Raw genomic sequence first — 18,300 nt, forward strand, 5'->3', positions numbered from 1 at the left:
AAAACTTTATAAATGATTAAAACTGTGTGCCAGACTGGGACTCAAACCTAGTATCTTGCTTTTTGCGGAGAATCCTGTTACCAACTTAGCTATCATTTCATCAGTGCTAGTCCAACATGATAAGCAGAAGAGATTATGCAAAGTTTGGAAAGCAGGACAGATGCAATGGCAGTCGTAAAGCTGTGAATTGTGGCTGCATCTCTGAGACAGAGCATTTGCCCATGAGTAGAAGATTTCTGGTTCAAATTCCAGACCAATACACACTTTTAATCTGCCAGGAAGTCTCAAAACAGCACACACTCTGCTGCAGCTTGAAACATTTATTCTGGAATCACAGTATGTCTTCCTGTATCTCTGGTATTATGCCTATCAGCATGAATGGCAGGTCACCAATGAAGAATTGGCGATAGGAAAGATGAAGAGAGGGGAGTGTGCTTACACATGATGACAGAGTGGGTGAAGTACCTCCCATTTTGACAAGCTTTACACTGTGTTTATGAGGATGACAATGAATGAAACAGTGTTTTCAATGAGATGTGGCTGCCCATATTTTGCTGTTCAAAATCCTTTCCATTGGAAATTGTGAAATTCTGGGATACCAGCCAGCCCAACAGCAGTGACCTGGAGCTCTCTGCACAGGTGATTATTATACACACAATCCTGTCTGTAATCAGTGCTGAGGTAGGGAAAGGATAGTCTATACTGTTCTGGGCCTAGGAGTGCAATGATGAGAACACAGGATGAGGAACAATACCAGTGTCAGAAAAATGCAAATCCTGCATTTGCAAGATGGTTAGTAGTAATGAAATGTATGCTCCAAGAAAACATTAATTAAAATGTAACTCATTATTGATACTTTTCCATTTCATTGTTGTTGTTTTTCTTCATATGGCCTTCAGTGTGAAGTCTGGTTTGATGCAGCTCTCCAAGCTAATCTATTCTGTGCAAGGCTCTTCACCTCTGCATAGCTCCTGCGACCCACATGTCGTTATTGTATACAAGCCTTGGTCTCCCTATATGATTTTTGCCCCCTACACTTCCCTCCAATATCAAACTGTTGATACTCAATGCGTTTTGATGTGTCCTGCCAACTGATCCCTTCTTTTGTCAAGTTGCATCATAAATTTCTTTTTTTGTAGTTCGACTCAGTGCCTTTTCATTGCTTATTTGCTCTAATCTTCAGAATCTTCTGTAGAATCATATTTCAAAAGCTTCTGTTCTCTTCTTCTGTGAACTGCTTATCATCCACATTTCATATCCATACAAGACTACACTACAGACAAATATATTCAGAAAGGTCTTCCTAACACTTAAATTTATATTAGATGTTAACAGATCCCTCCTTTTTCAGAAATGCTTTTGGTGCTATAGCTAGTCTGCATTTTATATCCTCTACTTCAGCAACTGTAAATTATTTTGCTGCCCAAAGATCAAAACTCATCTACTATTTTTAGTGTCTCATTTCTTGTGAATAGAGTACCCAGTGGACAAATGCCTCCCAGTGTTGTAGGATTTAGAACAAATTATGAGCTCAAATGAAGTGAGGTATCTTAAACAGAATGACCTCCTTGTTTGCCAACAAACAAGGATTCCAAAAATATAAGTCATGTGAAACCCGACTTACACTTTTTTTTATGTGACGTCCTGAAAGCATGCACTGAGGCAGTCGGTAGATGCAATATTTCTTGACTTCCAAAAAGCATTTGACTCAGTGCCACAACTATGCTTATTATTGAAAGTACAATTGTATGGGTTACCTAATAAACTTTGTGAGTGGATTGAGGATTTCTTGACAGAAAGCAAGCGGCATGTAATCTCAGATGGGAATTCATTGACAGATGTAGAATGAATATTTGGTGTGCCCAAGTGAATTGCATTGGGACACATTCTGTTCATGTTGTACATTAATCACCTAAAATTGAACTTCATCCAAATGGGCCTCAAAATGTCCACCAGTATTGATCGACTCCTGTGTCATCCTCAGCCAATAGGTGCCACTGGATGCGATATGGAGGGCATGTGGGCAGCACACCGCTCTCCCAGCCATTGTCAGTTTTCATGACCAGAGCCACTACTTCTTGACTACTTCTCAGTCAAGTAGCTTCTCAACTGGACTCATAATGGCTGAACGCACCCCCCCCCCCACCCCCCCCCATCAATGACCTGGCAAACAATATTAATGGTAATCTCAGACTTCCCACTTGTAATGCATTTATCTATAATGAAGTACTATCTGAAAAATGCTGTGCAGATATTCAGTCAGATTTTGATATGATTTCAAATTAGTGCAAAGATTGGCAACTTCGTTGAAATGTTTGGAAAACTGTGCTCTTCACAAAATGAAGAAAAATGTTGAGTCCTATGATTACAATATCAACAAGTAACAGTTGGAAATGCTCAACCCATACAAATACCTGAGTGTAACAATTTGTAGGGATATGAAGTGGAATGATGAAAGACTTCAGTTCACTGGTGGGATACTAGAAAAATACAGTCAGTCTATAAAGGACATTACTTACAAAACACTTGTGTGACCCATCCTACAGTATTTCTCAGGTATGTCAGACCCGTACCAAATAGGATTAACATCAGACATTCAGTGTATGCAGAAAAGGGCAGCACAAATGGTCACAGGTTTGTTTGATCCATGGGAGTGTGTTTCTAAGATGATGAAGAAACTGAACTGGCAGATACTCAAAACTTACATACAAAATTTCAAAAACCAGGTTTAAGTGAGGAATTTAGGAATGTACTACAGCCCCCTACATTTCCCATTATGACAAAATTAGAGTAATTGCAGCACTCACAGAGCCATTTAAACAGTCAATTTTCCTGTGCTCCTGATTTGAATGCAATGAGATGAAACCTTAATGACTGGTTAAATTGGAAGTATCTCTGTCACACACTTCACAGTGGTTTGCAGAGTATGGGTGTGCATGTAGATGTAGAATGCTGTAAGGTAGGAATGCTGTTCATTCACGTCTTTGCACTCAGAAAGTGGGCCATACCACACACTCAGGAATGTAATTTCAATCATGAGTTCCGGACTGGGGTTGTCTATGCCATTGAGGATCCACCAGTTTCAAAGACATGAGCATATAGAAGCTTTTACTCCATTATAATGTGAAATATCCTTGAGAGTGTGATATTTGCACAAAATAATTTCCTTAAGCAATGCAAAAAAATCATCATTCTGAAATGCATACAGAAACATGTAGCATGTAGTGGTATGCATGACAAATAATTACATAATTATTGAAGGAAGGAAAATCAAGTTTTAGCATCCCACTGATAAAAAGTCATTAGAGATTGAGCACAAGATCAGATTGCACAAGGAACCTGGCTATGTTTCTTTCGAGACAATTACTGTGGTGTCTGCCTTAGGCAGATAAGGGAGACCATGGAAAACATAAATATGGATGGCTAAACAGTGCTTTGAATGCCCATGCTTCCAATTGCAGTTTTGTTCAAAAGTAGTCCCTGCACAATATTTCCACAACTGTATGAACCACTATTTCCTTCATTTGAATAAAATTAATTTTTTAAGTACATTGTGGTGTCACCGCCAGACACCACACTTGCTAGGTGGTAGCCTTTAAATCGGCTGCGGTCCGTTAGTATACGTCGGACCCGTGTGTCGCCACTATCAGTGATTGCAGATCGAGCGCCGCCACACGGCAGGTCTAGAGACACTTCCTAGCACTCACCCCAGTGGGACAACCGACTTTGCTAGCGATGGTTCACTGACAACATACGCTCTCATTTGCCGAGACAATAGTTAGCATAGCCTTCAGCTACGTCATTTGTTACGACCTAGCAAGGCGCCATTACCAGTTACTATTGATGCTGTAAAACATGTACCGTCAAGAGCGATGTTCACCATTTATGGATTAAAGTTAAGTATTCCACCAGCTACGTCAGTTTTTTCTACAGTCTAATTTCCTTGTCCTGTTCCAGACCTCACGCCAGCCTGCGAGAGCTAAAACGCGTGCCTTTCGGCTTCCTCTCATACCGGTGTTGACTCTCCTGCCAACCCACAACATACATCATTACAGTTCTCTCTCTTTCTGTTTTCATTTATTTATTTTTTATGCACATATTCCATCATACCTTTTATATTGTGTTAGATATTAAGATCTATGACTCAAAAAGAAATGTATAAAAATAAATAATACAGGAAATGTAACAAGGGCTGTCAGGGAAAGTACAGCCAATTTCCAAAAAAACAGATGCAGACAAAATAACTAACTAAAATAACAAGAATGAAATCAGAAGCATAATGAAAAGAAAATACATCAGAAAACATATAGTACAAGGATTATCAAGTGTTGTACAACAATGAATGGCAAATAAATAATCAAAATACAGTACTGGGAAGTTATGGCAGAATGGAAATAATTTAGAAGCAAAGGTAACAGTTCATGGAATTGTGGAGGCATTGAGTTGTCAACAGGCACATAAACAAGACTGAAAGCTTGCTAGCTTTTGGACAAATCTTTTTTCAAACTAGAGCAATGGAGCACTGTGTATCAGCTGACACAATTTAGCTGTAGAAATATATATATGTGTGTGTGTGTGTGTGTGTGTGTGTGTGTGTGTGTGTGTGTGTGTAGGCGTAGGTAAAAAGAAAGAAAGAAGCGTCTACACATCTCTGTTACAAAATCATATAAGGAATACAAAAATTATCAAGGAAATACATTTTTTTTATTTTATTTTTAAATAATGCACTGTTATTGCATAGACCTTTGATGTTATTTGTCAATGAATTTAAGATTTTAATACTATAATAATGTACACCTTTGTGTAGTGAAGTCAGACGGTAAAGAAATTACAGCGGCAGGAAGTAATTACAAAGTAGTGAATGATTTAAATAAGCGTTATTTTCTTTAGCATACATACATCGCATCAAAGAGGGAAGTTCAAGTTTTCGCACCATCCTCAAAGCCATTCTCCATTGTCACATGCTGGATATCCACATAGTAGACTCTTCCTCTGACAACTGCAGTAGGTAGGTCTGGTGAGGTATTTTGGATGACTGTGGAATTCTGTTCCCCAATTCTGGTGAGACTGGTGGAAATTGGAAGCTGTAACATTTGCTCTTGAAAAACTCACGCCTCAAGAATGTACACACTAAGGGAGACAGCAATCTGGATGGCCATGTACAGAAAGTGTCATCTGAGGCTGATACACTATCAATCAATCAACTTGGTGCATCTTTGTGAAGGAAGCATTCACTTGAAGTACTTTAGGGAAATGGTAAAAAACATGAAACCTGATAGCTGTATTTTTATTTGAATCTCTCTTCCTCAAAATTTTGGTCCAGTGTGCCAATTCCTGCTTCACTTCACTTGGCCCTTCATTTAATAAAAACCTCTATTCTACTGCCCTGTTTACAACTATCTTAGATCATCAATTTATTGTCTCCACAGACTTGGCACAGACTTTCTTGCCCTACTCTAGAAACTTTTGGAGCTCACATACTACCAAGCATATTCGTACAGTCATTCTCCATTTCTGGAGAATAAGTGTTGAATATGAAAGCAATGAATACTGTTTGTTCAATTTGATGCAAAATAGTATCCATATAGTTTCACAAGTATAAATATAGCAATCACTCCTCAGATGGAGATGAAATTCTTAAAGTTACACAGTCATAACAATAACAGAAAATGACTACTCCAAACAATAATGTTTTATTTGAAAGGCTCAGGCATCTACAATTTTGCCTGCTGCGTATGATAGCCATCTTTATATAAAAATAAATTTTCATTTGTCACAAACTACATATTCTTGTACAACTAATATTAAGCAGATAGTATGTAGGTCAAAGTACAGTCTCTGAATTTTGTTGTAGAGTGACTTAAGTATATGAAGGAGATCTTTGTTAGCCTGCATTGCCAATTCCTACTCACAACAGTGGCATTGCTACATATTAATGGCATTATTATGTTGATAATAAATATACTTATAGACAAAAGATCTTTGTTAAGATATTAGTTAAAGTTTGGCTGTTTTGTTACATTATTATTACAGTTTTATGCCTTTTTATACAGGCTGAAGTACATTACAAATGATATGCGGATGAGATACATGCTTGCTTTGCTTTGTTACATTATCCTTGTCATATTTTATGCTTTCAAGCTTCTGTAAACCATTGTTTCCCAGTGGAATGTGAGGGCTATTTTATAATACTGATATAAAAACAAATAGCATGACTTGTTCCACTTTGCAGAGTGACTGATAGAGCTTAAATATATTATAAAATTGTTTAATCTCTCCATACTGCTTCTATGTTTGCAGGTGAGGCAAGAGATGCACACAACATAAATGACATCAATAAAGGAGGCACCAATGGGAGCAGCAACAACAACAACATCAACAATACAGCTGGCAACAACACCAACTCCAACACCAACAATAACAGCACTCGGCGGCGGCGACAGCTGTTCAGTCGACACCACAGCACCCCGACAGCGCGAACAACTAACAATAATGCTGCCAACAACAACAACAATATAGCACACTCTATTGACGTCGACATTGATGGTGAGATCAATGGTGATGGTGGCAGAAGCTGTTCGCCTGTCGAAAACTTGCGCCGCCAGCTGCGGACCCTCGAAGACCTCGAAGACCAGTTCCCAGCTGCTAGCCACACAGACACGTACCTGCGCTACCCTTTCTCTGACACAGGTATGATATTTGATTCCATGTTACATACTTCCCCCTCTGTATCCCCCTCCTCCTCCCCTACCCCTCTACACACACACACACACACACACACACACACACACACACACACACACAGATATATATACAGTTCCCAGCTATAAAGCTTAAAGGAAGTTAGTGTTTCTGTGGCGTGATTCACATGACATTGAAGTTATTCATGTTGTGTTCAATACCCTGCGAGTGAGCGGTCAACCAAATAATGGTCATCATTTAATGGTAGTCATTAGTCCATGTGAATGACAAATAGGTAGTCATTTCCAAATAAAATCTGCTCAGACATTACAATGGAGTTGGTACGTGACACAACTGAATCCCCTCTGATACCGCAGACAGGGCTGGAAAGTATGTTCTTGGCAGATGCACAACAAAGCTGATGCACCTGGATATTCCTCATGTCGCCAAAGTGTAAAGGAGATAGAAGCTGGAGCAGCACACAAATCAGGCTTTTTTTTTATATATTGGGTGAGTTGCAAGTATCTCTTTGGGAGAAGCAGGAAGGATTAGAAGGGGGTAGTCTCCTTTCCAGCACATGATGGAAGGTAACTGATGCCGATGTAAAAGAAATGGTTCAGCTTTCCATCTGAGGTCTGAGGTGATTTGGGAAATATATGAGGATATGGCCTGGGAGATTCATCTATTTACCTTGCAAAATCTCACACGCATTATTCAGGATGGTACAGGGGACTCTTTTTAAGGTATGGCAGTTATCAAAGTAGATGTGGATGGAGTTTTGTCTGGATCTATTGAGAGGTGAGGATAGATGTCTGAGAAAATGGCATATTAAGCTAAAAATGATAAGACAAAACAGGTAGCACAAAAGATGTTCCAGCTGTGAAGAAACAACAACAGTGTCAGGCTTTGCGGTCCAAATTGTATTGGTGTCATTGATCAACCTGAACCAGGTGAGGGTTTTTAGGATCTTTGATGACTAAGAAGGATTCTTCTATGGTGAAGGGGGCATAAACAAGATGACCTGTGAGGGTGGCACACTATTACCTCTGACCATTACATCTTTTTCTGTGTATCTTCCTCTCAGTCAAGAGATAACTGTGAGTGAGGATGTAGTTTGTCATCAGTTTAAGGAATGGAGCGGTAAGTCTGGAGTTGCCAGAACATGAATTAAATTTATATTTACAAAATAAGTGCATCCATTGATATGTTAATATTATTTTGCTGGTGTGTTTTTCATCTCTGCCCCAATGCAAAACTTCAGTTGTTTTACCAGCTTCATGAATGTGCGATGAGTCATCTCCAACTCAATGCAAAACTTCAGTTGTTTTATCAGCGTTGTAAGTCCGCAACCTTTTAAGAACTCAGAAGAATGACATCCATCATGTTGCAGCTGTGAACCTTGCCGATACTGGAATGGCTTCTCCTTAAGTAAAACATACTGTATTACAGCACAAATTACTGTCCAGTATAGTGGGCTAAAAGTAGGCAACATTTAAACAATGGAAAGTTCAGCATGTAATAACAGTAATATTACCTTACCAAATATAGGCGACATTCAGTTGCAGACAGGCACAACAAAGACTGCTATACAGCTTAGCTCTTGGCCAAAAGGCCTTCTTCTGAAGTAGAAAACACACACACAAGCACAAATCACAAATGCAGACTGAAAGTTAAAAGATATAACAGTCTTTTTGCTGTGCCTGTCTGTGACTTAAAGTCTACCCCTGCAAGCTAAAACACAAGAGAAGCAAGCAAAAATCTACACTGTATTATCCCCCTTGCCAGTTTTTGTGTCATCTCATTGTCACTGTAGGCTTGTTCCATGGGAAACAAGGAGAAGATGTGGGTTTGGTGGCCTTGTATTTTTCAAATGATCTATTTGGGAAGACGCCTCATCTTATAATTGGCCAGATATGGTACTGGAGTTTCTGTCAGTTCCACTGACATATGGGGCGCAGGAGGAATGACTGCTTGAATATCTTTGTGTGCCTCTAATTAGTCTAATCTCATCTTCTCAGTCCCTACCAGAGTGATATGTAGATGGCTCTAGATTCCCACTTAATTCCAATTCTCAGAACTTCTTTGCAGGGTTTCACTCAATACACAGTGCCTGTCTTCAAGCATCTTGCAGCTGTGATGAGCCACAATGACAGAAAAAAATCATAACACCAAGGAGGAATTATGCAACATAAACAAAAGTTGGTAGGCATGTTCCTATATCTAAAAGATGATGTTTATTCAAATTTTGCACTGTCGCATAAGTGCTGATAGCAGTGCCACTAAGAGGATGCAAATCAGGTTTGCTTTAAATGCACGCTGTAATGGTCATGATCATGTGGGATTTGTCATGGCAAGTTGATATTAGTTAAGATTGTCTTTAAGTTGGCAAAGACACCAGTGTCAACACCCCATTGATTTTGAAAGAGGTCATGTCGTAGGACGACAAGAAGCTGGATGTTCCTTCTGCAATATTGCAGAAAGACTTGGCATGAATGTAGCCACCATACATGATGGACAGTGATGGACATGAGATTGGACTCTGGATGACCACGAGGCACTGCCAAGAGGGTAAACCATAGTGCTCAACATATGGCTCTCGTGTATTGTACTGTATCTGCTGCAGCAGTCTGAGCAGCAGCTGGCACCACAGTAACACAATGAACTGTAACAAATTGGTAACCCCAAGGGCAGCTCTGAGCCAGACGCCTCGTAGCATGCATTCCACTGACCCCAAACCACCACAGTTTGCGACTTCAGTGGTGTCGAGTGAGAGCTCATTGGAGGGCAGGGTCGAGGTCTGTTGTTTTCTGATGAAAGATGGTTCTGCCTCGAAACCAGTGAGGACCAAGAGTTGGTTAGAAGGAGGCCAGTTGAGGACCTGCAACAAAATTGTCTGCATGCTAGACACACTGAACCTACACTGGGGGGTCATTATCTGTGGTATGATCTTACATGACAGCAGGAGCACTCTCATTGCTATACCACATACCCAGACTGCAAAACTCTATGTCAGGCTGGTGATTCAATTTGTTGTGCTGCCATTCATGAACAGCATTCCAAGGGGTGTTTTCCAACTGCATAATGTTTGTTCACATAACGCTAATATAACCCAACATGCTCTACAGAGTGTTGATATGTTGCCTAGGCCTGTTTAACCATCAGATCTGTCTCCAATTGAGCACAGACGGGGCATCATTGGACGACAACTCCAGCAGCATCATCCACTAACAGCATTAACTGCCCCTATACTGACCGACCAAGTGCAACAGATGTGGAACTCCATCCCACAAACTGACATCCACCACCTGTACAACACAATGCATGCATGTTTGCATGCTCATATTCAACATTCTGGCTGTTACACCAGTTATTAATGTAGTACCATTTCACATTTTCAATTGGTTATCTTGCAGTGTTAATCACTTAAATATGTCATCTACACAAATGTATTCCTGAAATTTCATTACCCTACATTAATTATTTTTTGGCGTTGTGATTTTTTTCCATCAATGAATATTTTGCATTTTATGGAGTATGTAATTCTACATTTCTGAATATTTAAAGTATCACTTTGAAGTTTTGTCAAGATCTAATTGGATAATTCCGCAGTTTTTTTTTTTTTTTTTTTTTGTTTTTTTTTTTCTTCTTCTTCTTCAAATAGAGAAACAGATATGTTACAGAATCCTTAAACCTTACTTCTGCCTAAGTACGCACAGAAAACTGACTGATATAGATCTTGAGAATCACATAATAACCAGAAATTGGTGACAGAGGAATCAACTTCCATGGATGTGCTACTGCCCAGAAGCTACTGATTACGAGAATGTATGCTCGACATAGCTCACAGTGGTGCATAGAGCTCTATCATTTTATAAATAATGCTATTTTCTCCTTCACTGATCAAATTCTGAAATCTCTTAACAAGAAACTGCCACCAGTTGGAGTTCTGTGTGATGTGTCAAAGGCTTTCTACTGTATCAACCAAGAAATTCATCTAAATACAACAAAATTCTTTGGGTGAAGTAGAATTGAGAGAATACGGGTTAAATGCTATCTAACAGATAGGAAGCAATTGATAACAATTACTAACAGTAATGGAATTCCAGTTTCATCCAGAGGGGGCACAGTTATCACAATTAGCGAATAGGTTAACACAGGAAACAGAAGATTTACTTAATTTGTATTTCTCCAAACATATAAAGACTGATTACAAATGATGCAATAAGAAATGGAGTCCAGCTATCACAACAGCAACAGCGATGGAGTTGGAGCAGCTAGTAGGCAGCTTCTGCATAATGTTCTGAAATGAAATGGATCCAAATGCCAGTGGACTGAGCGGCTGTCTGTGGTGATCCTATACTGTGGTGGCAGAGGGCTTCCAAAGTACACAGCTGCTGGAGGTGTGCTCAGCAGGTATGCTCTATTAGGTCTGCCGGACCCTGCACAACTGCTATTAGCAATGGATGGAAACTTGCCATTTTGTTACCAACATTGTTACATCATGGGGTTCTACTGATATGTGATACTGCAAAATGTAATGGACAATAAATACAGAAAATAGACTCTTGATAAATTCTTGAGTGTACAGACTGTTAGCAAATTAAATTGGTCCTACAATAGCCTAGGTATATCAAAAAGACTTCATTTCGCAACTCAGCATAATTGCATCATCCACACCTTAGGATAGCACCAGAGCTACTTAGTTTTTATATTTCCATGCATTGTTGTCTTACACCAACATCTTTTAGAGTAATCAGCCCAAGGAAAAGAAGTTTCCATTGTTCAGAAGAGAATGATATACATTGTGGATGGTACTCATCAGAGGCACTCTGGTGGGACATCTGTTCAGAAAACTACAGGTTTTCACAACGACGAATCAATAATCTTCTTCCTTGTATGTTTCATTAATAAAAACCACTCTCTTTTAAAAACTGATAGTACATGATGACAATATGGGGTCAAAATAGGAATTACATAGTAACCAGATTGTCTTTGTGCTTGTACAGAAAGGAGTAAATTACTCAGGAATTAAAGTTTTCAAAGCTCTGCAGCAGACACCAAAAGTCTTGCTCTTGAAACGCCATAATTTGAGAGCAAATTGAAAGAATACCTGTTGCAAAATAAATTCAACTCAGTTAGTGTAACTTTAGCATAAATGAGAGTGTATGTGTGTAGTTTTATTGTATAATTGACATTTTCCATTAGTGCAAGTATAAATACAGATTATTTTTTTGTCATAAAAGATATCATATTGACTCCCAAGTATTGAGATATTATGAGGGACTTTAAAAAGTTACACATTATTATGGCATGCCAAGTAACTTTTATTGTATGTTGCACTACCTTCAGAGTCACACAGATACATGACACTATTTTTTGACATAGTCACCAACTCTTGGTAAACAATGGTCAGACTGTTCTACCAATTGTTCAGTTCCTCCACTACAGAAATGCACCCCTTGCTCATAAAGCCATTTGAGAACTGCTTTTTGAACATCCTCATCATTGGAAAATCTCTCTGCCCCTCCCCCCTCTCCCCCTATTGTTCCTTCAGTTTTCCGAAAAAATGTTGACACAGCATTGCATTTGGTCCATACATTACCAGAATTTCATGGTTAATCTTTGTACAGTTTAGCAGTTTTACCCGCAAGAGTCACATTGGTCCACATATTTCAGCTCTTGTTGTGCAATAGTCTCAGTAAGAACAACAAGGGTAACTTAACTTTCTGAAGTCCCTGCATACTAATACAAACATCTCATAATGTATGTGTAAAGTTTAATTTCAAAACTTCTTGTATTATGTATCTTGTTTGTTTTCCTCTATTATAATGTAAAACTATTTGATATAGCACTGTCATGAATATAATTGAAAAACAATGACTTACCCTGTATCCTGGCATCTCTAATGCTGTTGGGATCAGTGGTACTCATAATAAATAAATAAAACAAAACAAATGTATAAATCTGTGAAGCTGTGCATACTGCACTGACACAAGCACATGTGGTCCTGGTGAACTACCTGTGAACAGTAATTACCTCAGTGTGTTGTGGTATCAGAGAAATCTGACACAGATGTGATTATTGGAACTGTTTTCCTGATTTTGTCTTGAAAAATTAATTTTGGTAAGACTCAAAATAAATTCAGACATATATTTTTAGGCACTAGAACATTTCCCACACTGTAGCAACTATTCTGAATCATACCCTTTTCTTTATTAATGTAATCACAATTCTACCACAAACCAAGAACTACTGCATAAAGTACTGCAGAGTTACTGTACTGACTTTTCCACAGTTTGGATTTACAAAGAGAAAAGTTGGAGACAAGTAGACAAAATAACAACTACTTCTATGTCCCTGCTTTCCGAAACAATTTGTTTTTCTAATTTGTATGTCCATGGGCCCTATAGTCATTGGTGCTGTCAGTGGCTGTGTCTCACACCTCCTCAGTTTACATATTTAAATTACATATGTTGAGTAAGAATTCTATATTTTTACTGTAATTTATTGCAGCAATCCTGTAATGAAATGAAATATAGCATTTCTACTAATCTAAACTTACGTATTATTATTTTCAGTGAAACAGATACTTACCTATGTGTTCTCAAAGAACCTGATTTCAGGGTTACCAATGTGTTACTCCTGTTTGCAAACTTATAGGAAAGTTTGGCAGCTCAGAGCTCGAGTTCTTCCGACATCGCATTCACTTAGAACGGGACTCGGTTCGTCGAGCTAAAGATTTTTTGCGGATGCAGCGAGACAGTTTCCAGGCTCGACAGAATGAGCTGAGGCAGAGGCAAGAAGGGAGAGGACCATCTGCGAGGTCTATGCTTGATCAGTTATATAAGGTACTGTTTATATTACAATATATATAAAATACCCAACTTTTACAAACATGCATTATTTATCATATCCAATTGCACATACACATGCATATTTAAACAATACCATTAATTTTAGCTTTTGAATTAAAGAAGATATTTATTGAAATTTTTCTTGTGGTGTTCAGTCCAAAGGCTGGTGTGATGCAGCTCTCCATGCTAGTCTATCCTGTGCAAGTCTTTTCATCTTTTCGGAGGTACCACAGCCTACATCCAATTGAACCTGCATACCGCCGCTTCCTTCTACAACAAATCCCCCGCCCAACTTCCCTCCATTACCAAATTAACTATCCCTTGATGCATCAGGATCTGTCATATAAACTGATCTTTTAGTCAAGTTGTGCGACAAATTTATTTTCTTCCTGATTTAATTTCACACTTCTTCGTTAGTTATCCAATGTACCCAGCTAATCTTCAGCATTCATCAGTACCACAACATTCAAAAGCATCTATTCTTTTTTGGCTGAACCATTTATTGTACATGTTTCACTTTCATACCAGTCTACACTCCAGACAAATATGAGGAAGTAGGTGGGGAGGTGGGGGTGGGGGGGGGGGGTGGAGAGGAGAGAGGTCCAATGAAAATTATGATTGAAAACTGGGACACAAATCCTGAAAGGTAGAGAAACACTGTCTTAGATAAGTCATAGGGTTTGTAGTTAGTTAGTTAGTTACAAGTTCCATAGATCATTTGAATAATTCTTTTATCGAAATGATATGAAGAGAGTCAGTTTATATGTATAAATTATTAGCAACATCAATGAACACATTATCATTTTATTCCTACCTGTGCAATGGCACTTAAAGACAAGCTCCCTTTTTTTAATTGGCTACCAGTTATCAAATAGAAATTTGCCAGTGGAATAGAAGGAGTTGTCCAGGAGCAGTGACTTTAAATTAGATTTAAAACTTGTTCACAACCTGTCATACATTTTATGCTATTGGGTAAATTATCAGAAAATTTTATTGCTGCATATTAACTCCTCTCTGAGCCACTGACAGCTTTAACAATGGTTAATGAAGATCATTTTTTTCCTCTACAGTTGTAGGCATGTACATCACTGATCTCTTCAAATTGTGATCAAAATTACAATGAAATTTCATTACCAAAAATATGTATTGTGACGGTGCAGTTAAAATGCATAGCTCCTAAAAGAGATACTTACATGATGCTCGTGTGTGAACACCACATACTATTCTTGCTGCCTGCTTTTGTGCAATCAGTACTACTTTTCTAAATGATGACTTACCCCAGAAAATTATTCTGTATGACATTATTGAGTGGAAAACTGCAAAATATATCAGGAGGTTGATACATTTGTTTCTGAGATTAGCAGTTATGCAAAGAGGAAAAGTAGTTGACTTAATTGTTTGAGAAGCTCAGTAATGAGCTTCTTCCAGTTCCAATTTTACATCAATACATACATCCAGAAATTTGGAGCATTCTATCCTACTTACTGACTCCTGCTCATGTGCTACATCAATTGTTAGTATGACTCTGTTTGCTGTACAGAACTGAATGTAGTGCATTTTTTCAAAATTTTGGGAGAGTCAGTTTTCATAGGGCCACTTAACAATTCTTTGAAAACTCTTCTGTTCTTTTCTCTCTAATGGGACTTATTATAACACCAGTATCACCTATCAAAAGTAGCAATTTTGGTGGTTGAATTTTAAGTGGAAGGTCATTCACATATACAAGGAATAGGGTTGGTCCAAAAATTGAACACTGTGGGACCCCCTCCGTGTTGCCCCCCCCCCCCCCCCCCCCCCCCTCCCGTCCAGTGTCTAAAATTTATTACCTTTCCAAACCTTTCTTAATTATTCAGGGCAACCTTTTCAATTCGCATTCTGTTTGTCAAGTGTGATTCGAACCAGTCATGTAAATGCATGATGCATGAGTTCCATAAAACTTGAGTTTTTCTAAGAGAGTATCATGATCTACACAATCAACGGCCTTGGAGAGATCACAAAAAATACCAACTTGAGATATATTATTATTTAAGGCTTGTACAATTTGATGAGGGAATGTACAAATAGCATTCTCAGCGGAGCAACTTTTGCGGAATCCGAACTGTGATATGCTAAGTAAATTGTTTCCACTTAAGTGTGCGACTACTCTTGAGGTAATGAGAGGGAATTGTATCGGTAGGAAGAGCGGGAGCTGACGGACATGGAGGTGAGCCTCCACCGCACCAAGAGCCTGCTGGGGGAGAAGATCATCCGGCTGCGCCACCTCGAGCAGTCTTTGCAGCGGGCCGGTGAGATTGCACCCGACGGCCAGGTGGACAACGCACATCCTATCTCCGGTGGGCCGGGAGGAACGACACTCAGTGACCTCTCATCTCACAGTGGGAGCTCTGGGTTCAGTAGCACAGAGCTTGCAACAGACACACAAGGTAATATAGAACAAGTAGAGTAGCCCTCTCTCACTCTCTCTCTCTCTCTCTCTCTCTCTCTCTCTGTCACCCTAATTGTCATCTTCATTGTCACAATTAATTCTTATATCTCTGATTAAATGATCTTCATGCCAATGATAATCTCTCTTGTCCTTCGTTTTTTCATTTTTATAACACACTGCAGCAACAGTCCCTGGACATAAGCAATGATGATGTAATACTTATTCTAACGTGTAAAACTTTTACTGGTCAACCATTACAACGAAGCACAAGAGGCATACCTTGACTGTTAACCTTGAATATTTCAAGCACTATTGAATTTAGCAAAACTATGTTTTCAGTGAATGCTTGCACAATGCATTTCACAATTCTTAATTACAGGCTTCTAGGGGTTGTAGAGAGAAATAGTAGATAAAGTTCTGATAAGGAACCCATGTCCATAAATGTATCATTTAGATATAAAATATGTGTGAAGAACAAACCACTTTCAAAGGTTCGGCTTCACAGTAGGGTACATCACGGTAGGGATGCACAATACAAGTGTCGGATTGCCGTTGTCTTTCACATACTATTTTCATCTGAATACAACAATGTCTGTGAGAAACTGGTACGTTTGCAATGAGGACAATTGACTGCAGTGCTCCATGGACACACTGCATGCTCAACTTTGAAAGGGAAGTCCTTTGTCACAGAGAAGAGAAACCAATGACAAACATTTGAAACATTTCCTGTGCCATGGGCTCCTGTGATACAAACAGGCACAACAGAAAGACTGCTAAGCAAGTAAGCTTTCAGCCAAAAGGCCTTCTTCTGAATTAGACAAAACACACACACATGACAACCGTCTCTAGCTGCCAAATCCAGACTGTGAGCAGCAGCACATGATGGGAGAGGCAGTCTGGATGGTGGGGGTAAGGAGGAGGCTGGGGCAGGGAAGGGGAGTGATAGCAGCGTAGGGGTGGCGGACGGTAAAGTGCTGCTTGTGGTATGGGGTGGAGCTAGGCACCTAAGTTCAGTTGGGATGTTAGACTGAGTGTGGGAGTGGGGATGGGTGGGGAGAGGTGGGAGGGGAGCAGAAAAGGAGAGAAGTAAAAAACAGATTGGGGGCGCGTTGCTGGAATAGCAGTCTGTGTAGTGCTGGAATGGGAACAGGGAAGCACTCCCACCTTCACAATTCAGAAAAACTGGTGTTAGTAGGAAAGATCCAAATGGCACAGTCTATAAAACAGTCATTGAAATAAAGAATGTCGTGTTGGGCGGCATGCTCAGCAACTGGGTGGTCCAGCTGTTTCTTGGCCACAGTTCATCAGTGGCCATTCATGTGGATAGACAGCTTGTTGGTTGTAATGCCCACATAGTTGTTGCAGCTTAGCTTGTAGATCGCATATCTGGTTTCACAGGCAGCCCTGCCTTGTGATTGGACCGGAGTGGAAGGATGTATGAGGCAGGCCTTGCATCTAAGTCTATTATGGGGATGTGAGCCATGAGACAAGGGGTTGAGAGCAGGAGTTGTGTAGGGACGAGTGAGGATATTGTGTAGATTCAGTGATTGGTGCAGAATACCATTGTGGGATGGGTGGGAAGGATAGTGGGTAGGACATTCCTCATTTCAGGGCACAATGAGAGGTAGTCAAAACCCTGGCACAGACACTAATTCAGTTGCTCCAGTCCTGAGTAGCTGAGTAGTACTGAGTCATGAGGCAAGAGTTCCTCTGTGGCTGGACGGTAGAATGTTGGGTGGTGGTGTTGGTGGTGGTAAGGGGGGGGGGGGGGGGGGGGAGTAGTGATGGAGGCTGAACATCTCCACTATATGGTGTGTAGCAATCTATTAAGCAAAACGACCAGGATTGCTGGTAAAGCACAGTTTCAGCTGCAGAGCAGCCTACCATAGATTCCTACTCACTGGAAAAATATTCAAATCATTTCTGTTTTCAAGAAGGGTTGTCAAACAGATGCATGAAACTGTAGACATTAACACATTTTGGAGACCAAAATTTTCTCTGTATGAATCAACACAAGTTCTGAAAACAACAGTTGTATGAAACACAGCTTCCTCTGTTTGTCCACAAGACACAGAAAGCAGTACACCCTGGCCACCAGGTCGATGCCACATTTCTTGACTACTGGAGAGCATTTGATTCAGTACCACGCTGCCACTTATTGAATGAAATATGAACATACAGAATATGAGGTGCTATCCAAAATTTTTGGGACTGGTGCTCCCATCTGTTGAAAACCTACCTTTGGACTAATGGTCACCCTCACCCTCGAAGTAGCTCCCATCTGCATGTACACACCAGTCCCAGCACTTCTGCCACTGGTCAAACGTTTTCTGGAAGTCC

The 18,300-nt window shown here is 39.7% G+C and overlaps 1 protein-coding gene across 1 annotated transcript in view; it reads left to right on the forward strand.

The window, feature by feature from the left end:
* Window positions 1-18,300, forward strand: part of LOC126106653 (centrosomal protein of 164 kDa) — a 675,221-nt gene that overhangs the window by 635,298 nt on the left and 21,623 nt on the right. The window contains exons 19-21 of the mRNA XM_049913016.1: window positions 6,301-6,690; window positions 13,342-13,529; window positions 15,712-15,958. Coding sequence (XP_049768973.1) covers window positions 6,301-6,690; window positions 13,342-13,529; window positions 15,712-15,958 — 825 coding nt within the window. The remainder of the gene's footprint in view (window positions 1-6,300; window positions 6,691-13,341; window positions 13,530-15,711; window positions 15,959-18,300) is intronic.

This window comes from Schistocerca cancellata, chromosome 10 (genome assembly GCF_023864275.1).
Source record: "Schistocerca cancellata isolate TAMUIC-IGC-003103 chromosome 10, iqSchCanc2.1, whole genome shotgun sequence".
Taxonomy (NCBI): domain Eukaryota; kingdom Metazoa; phylum Arthropoda; class Insecta; order Orthoptera; family Acrididae; genus Schistocerca; species Schistocerca cancellata.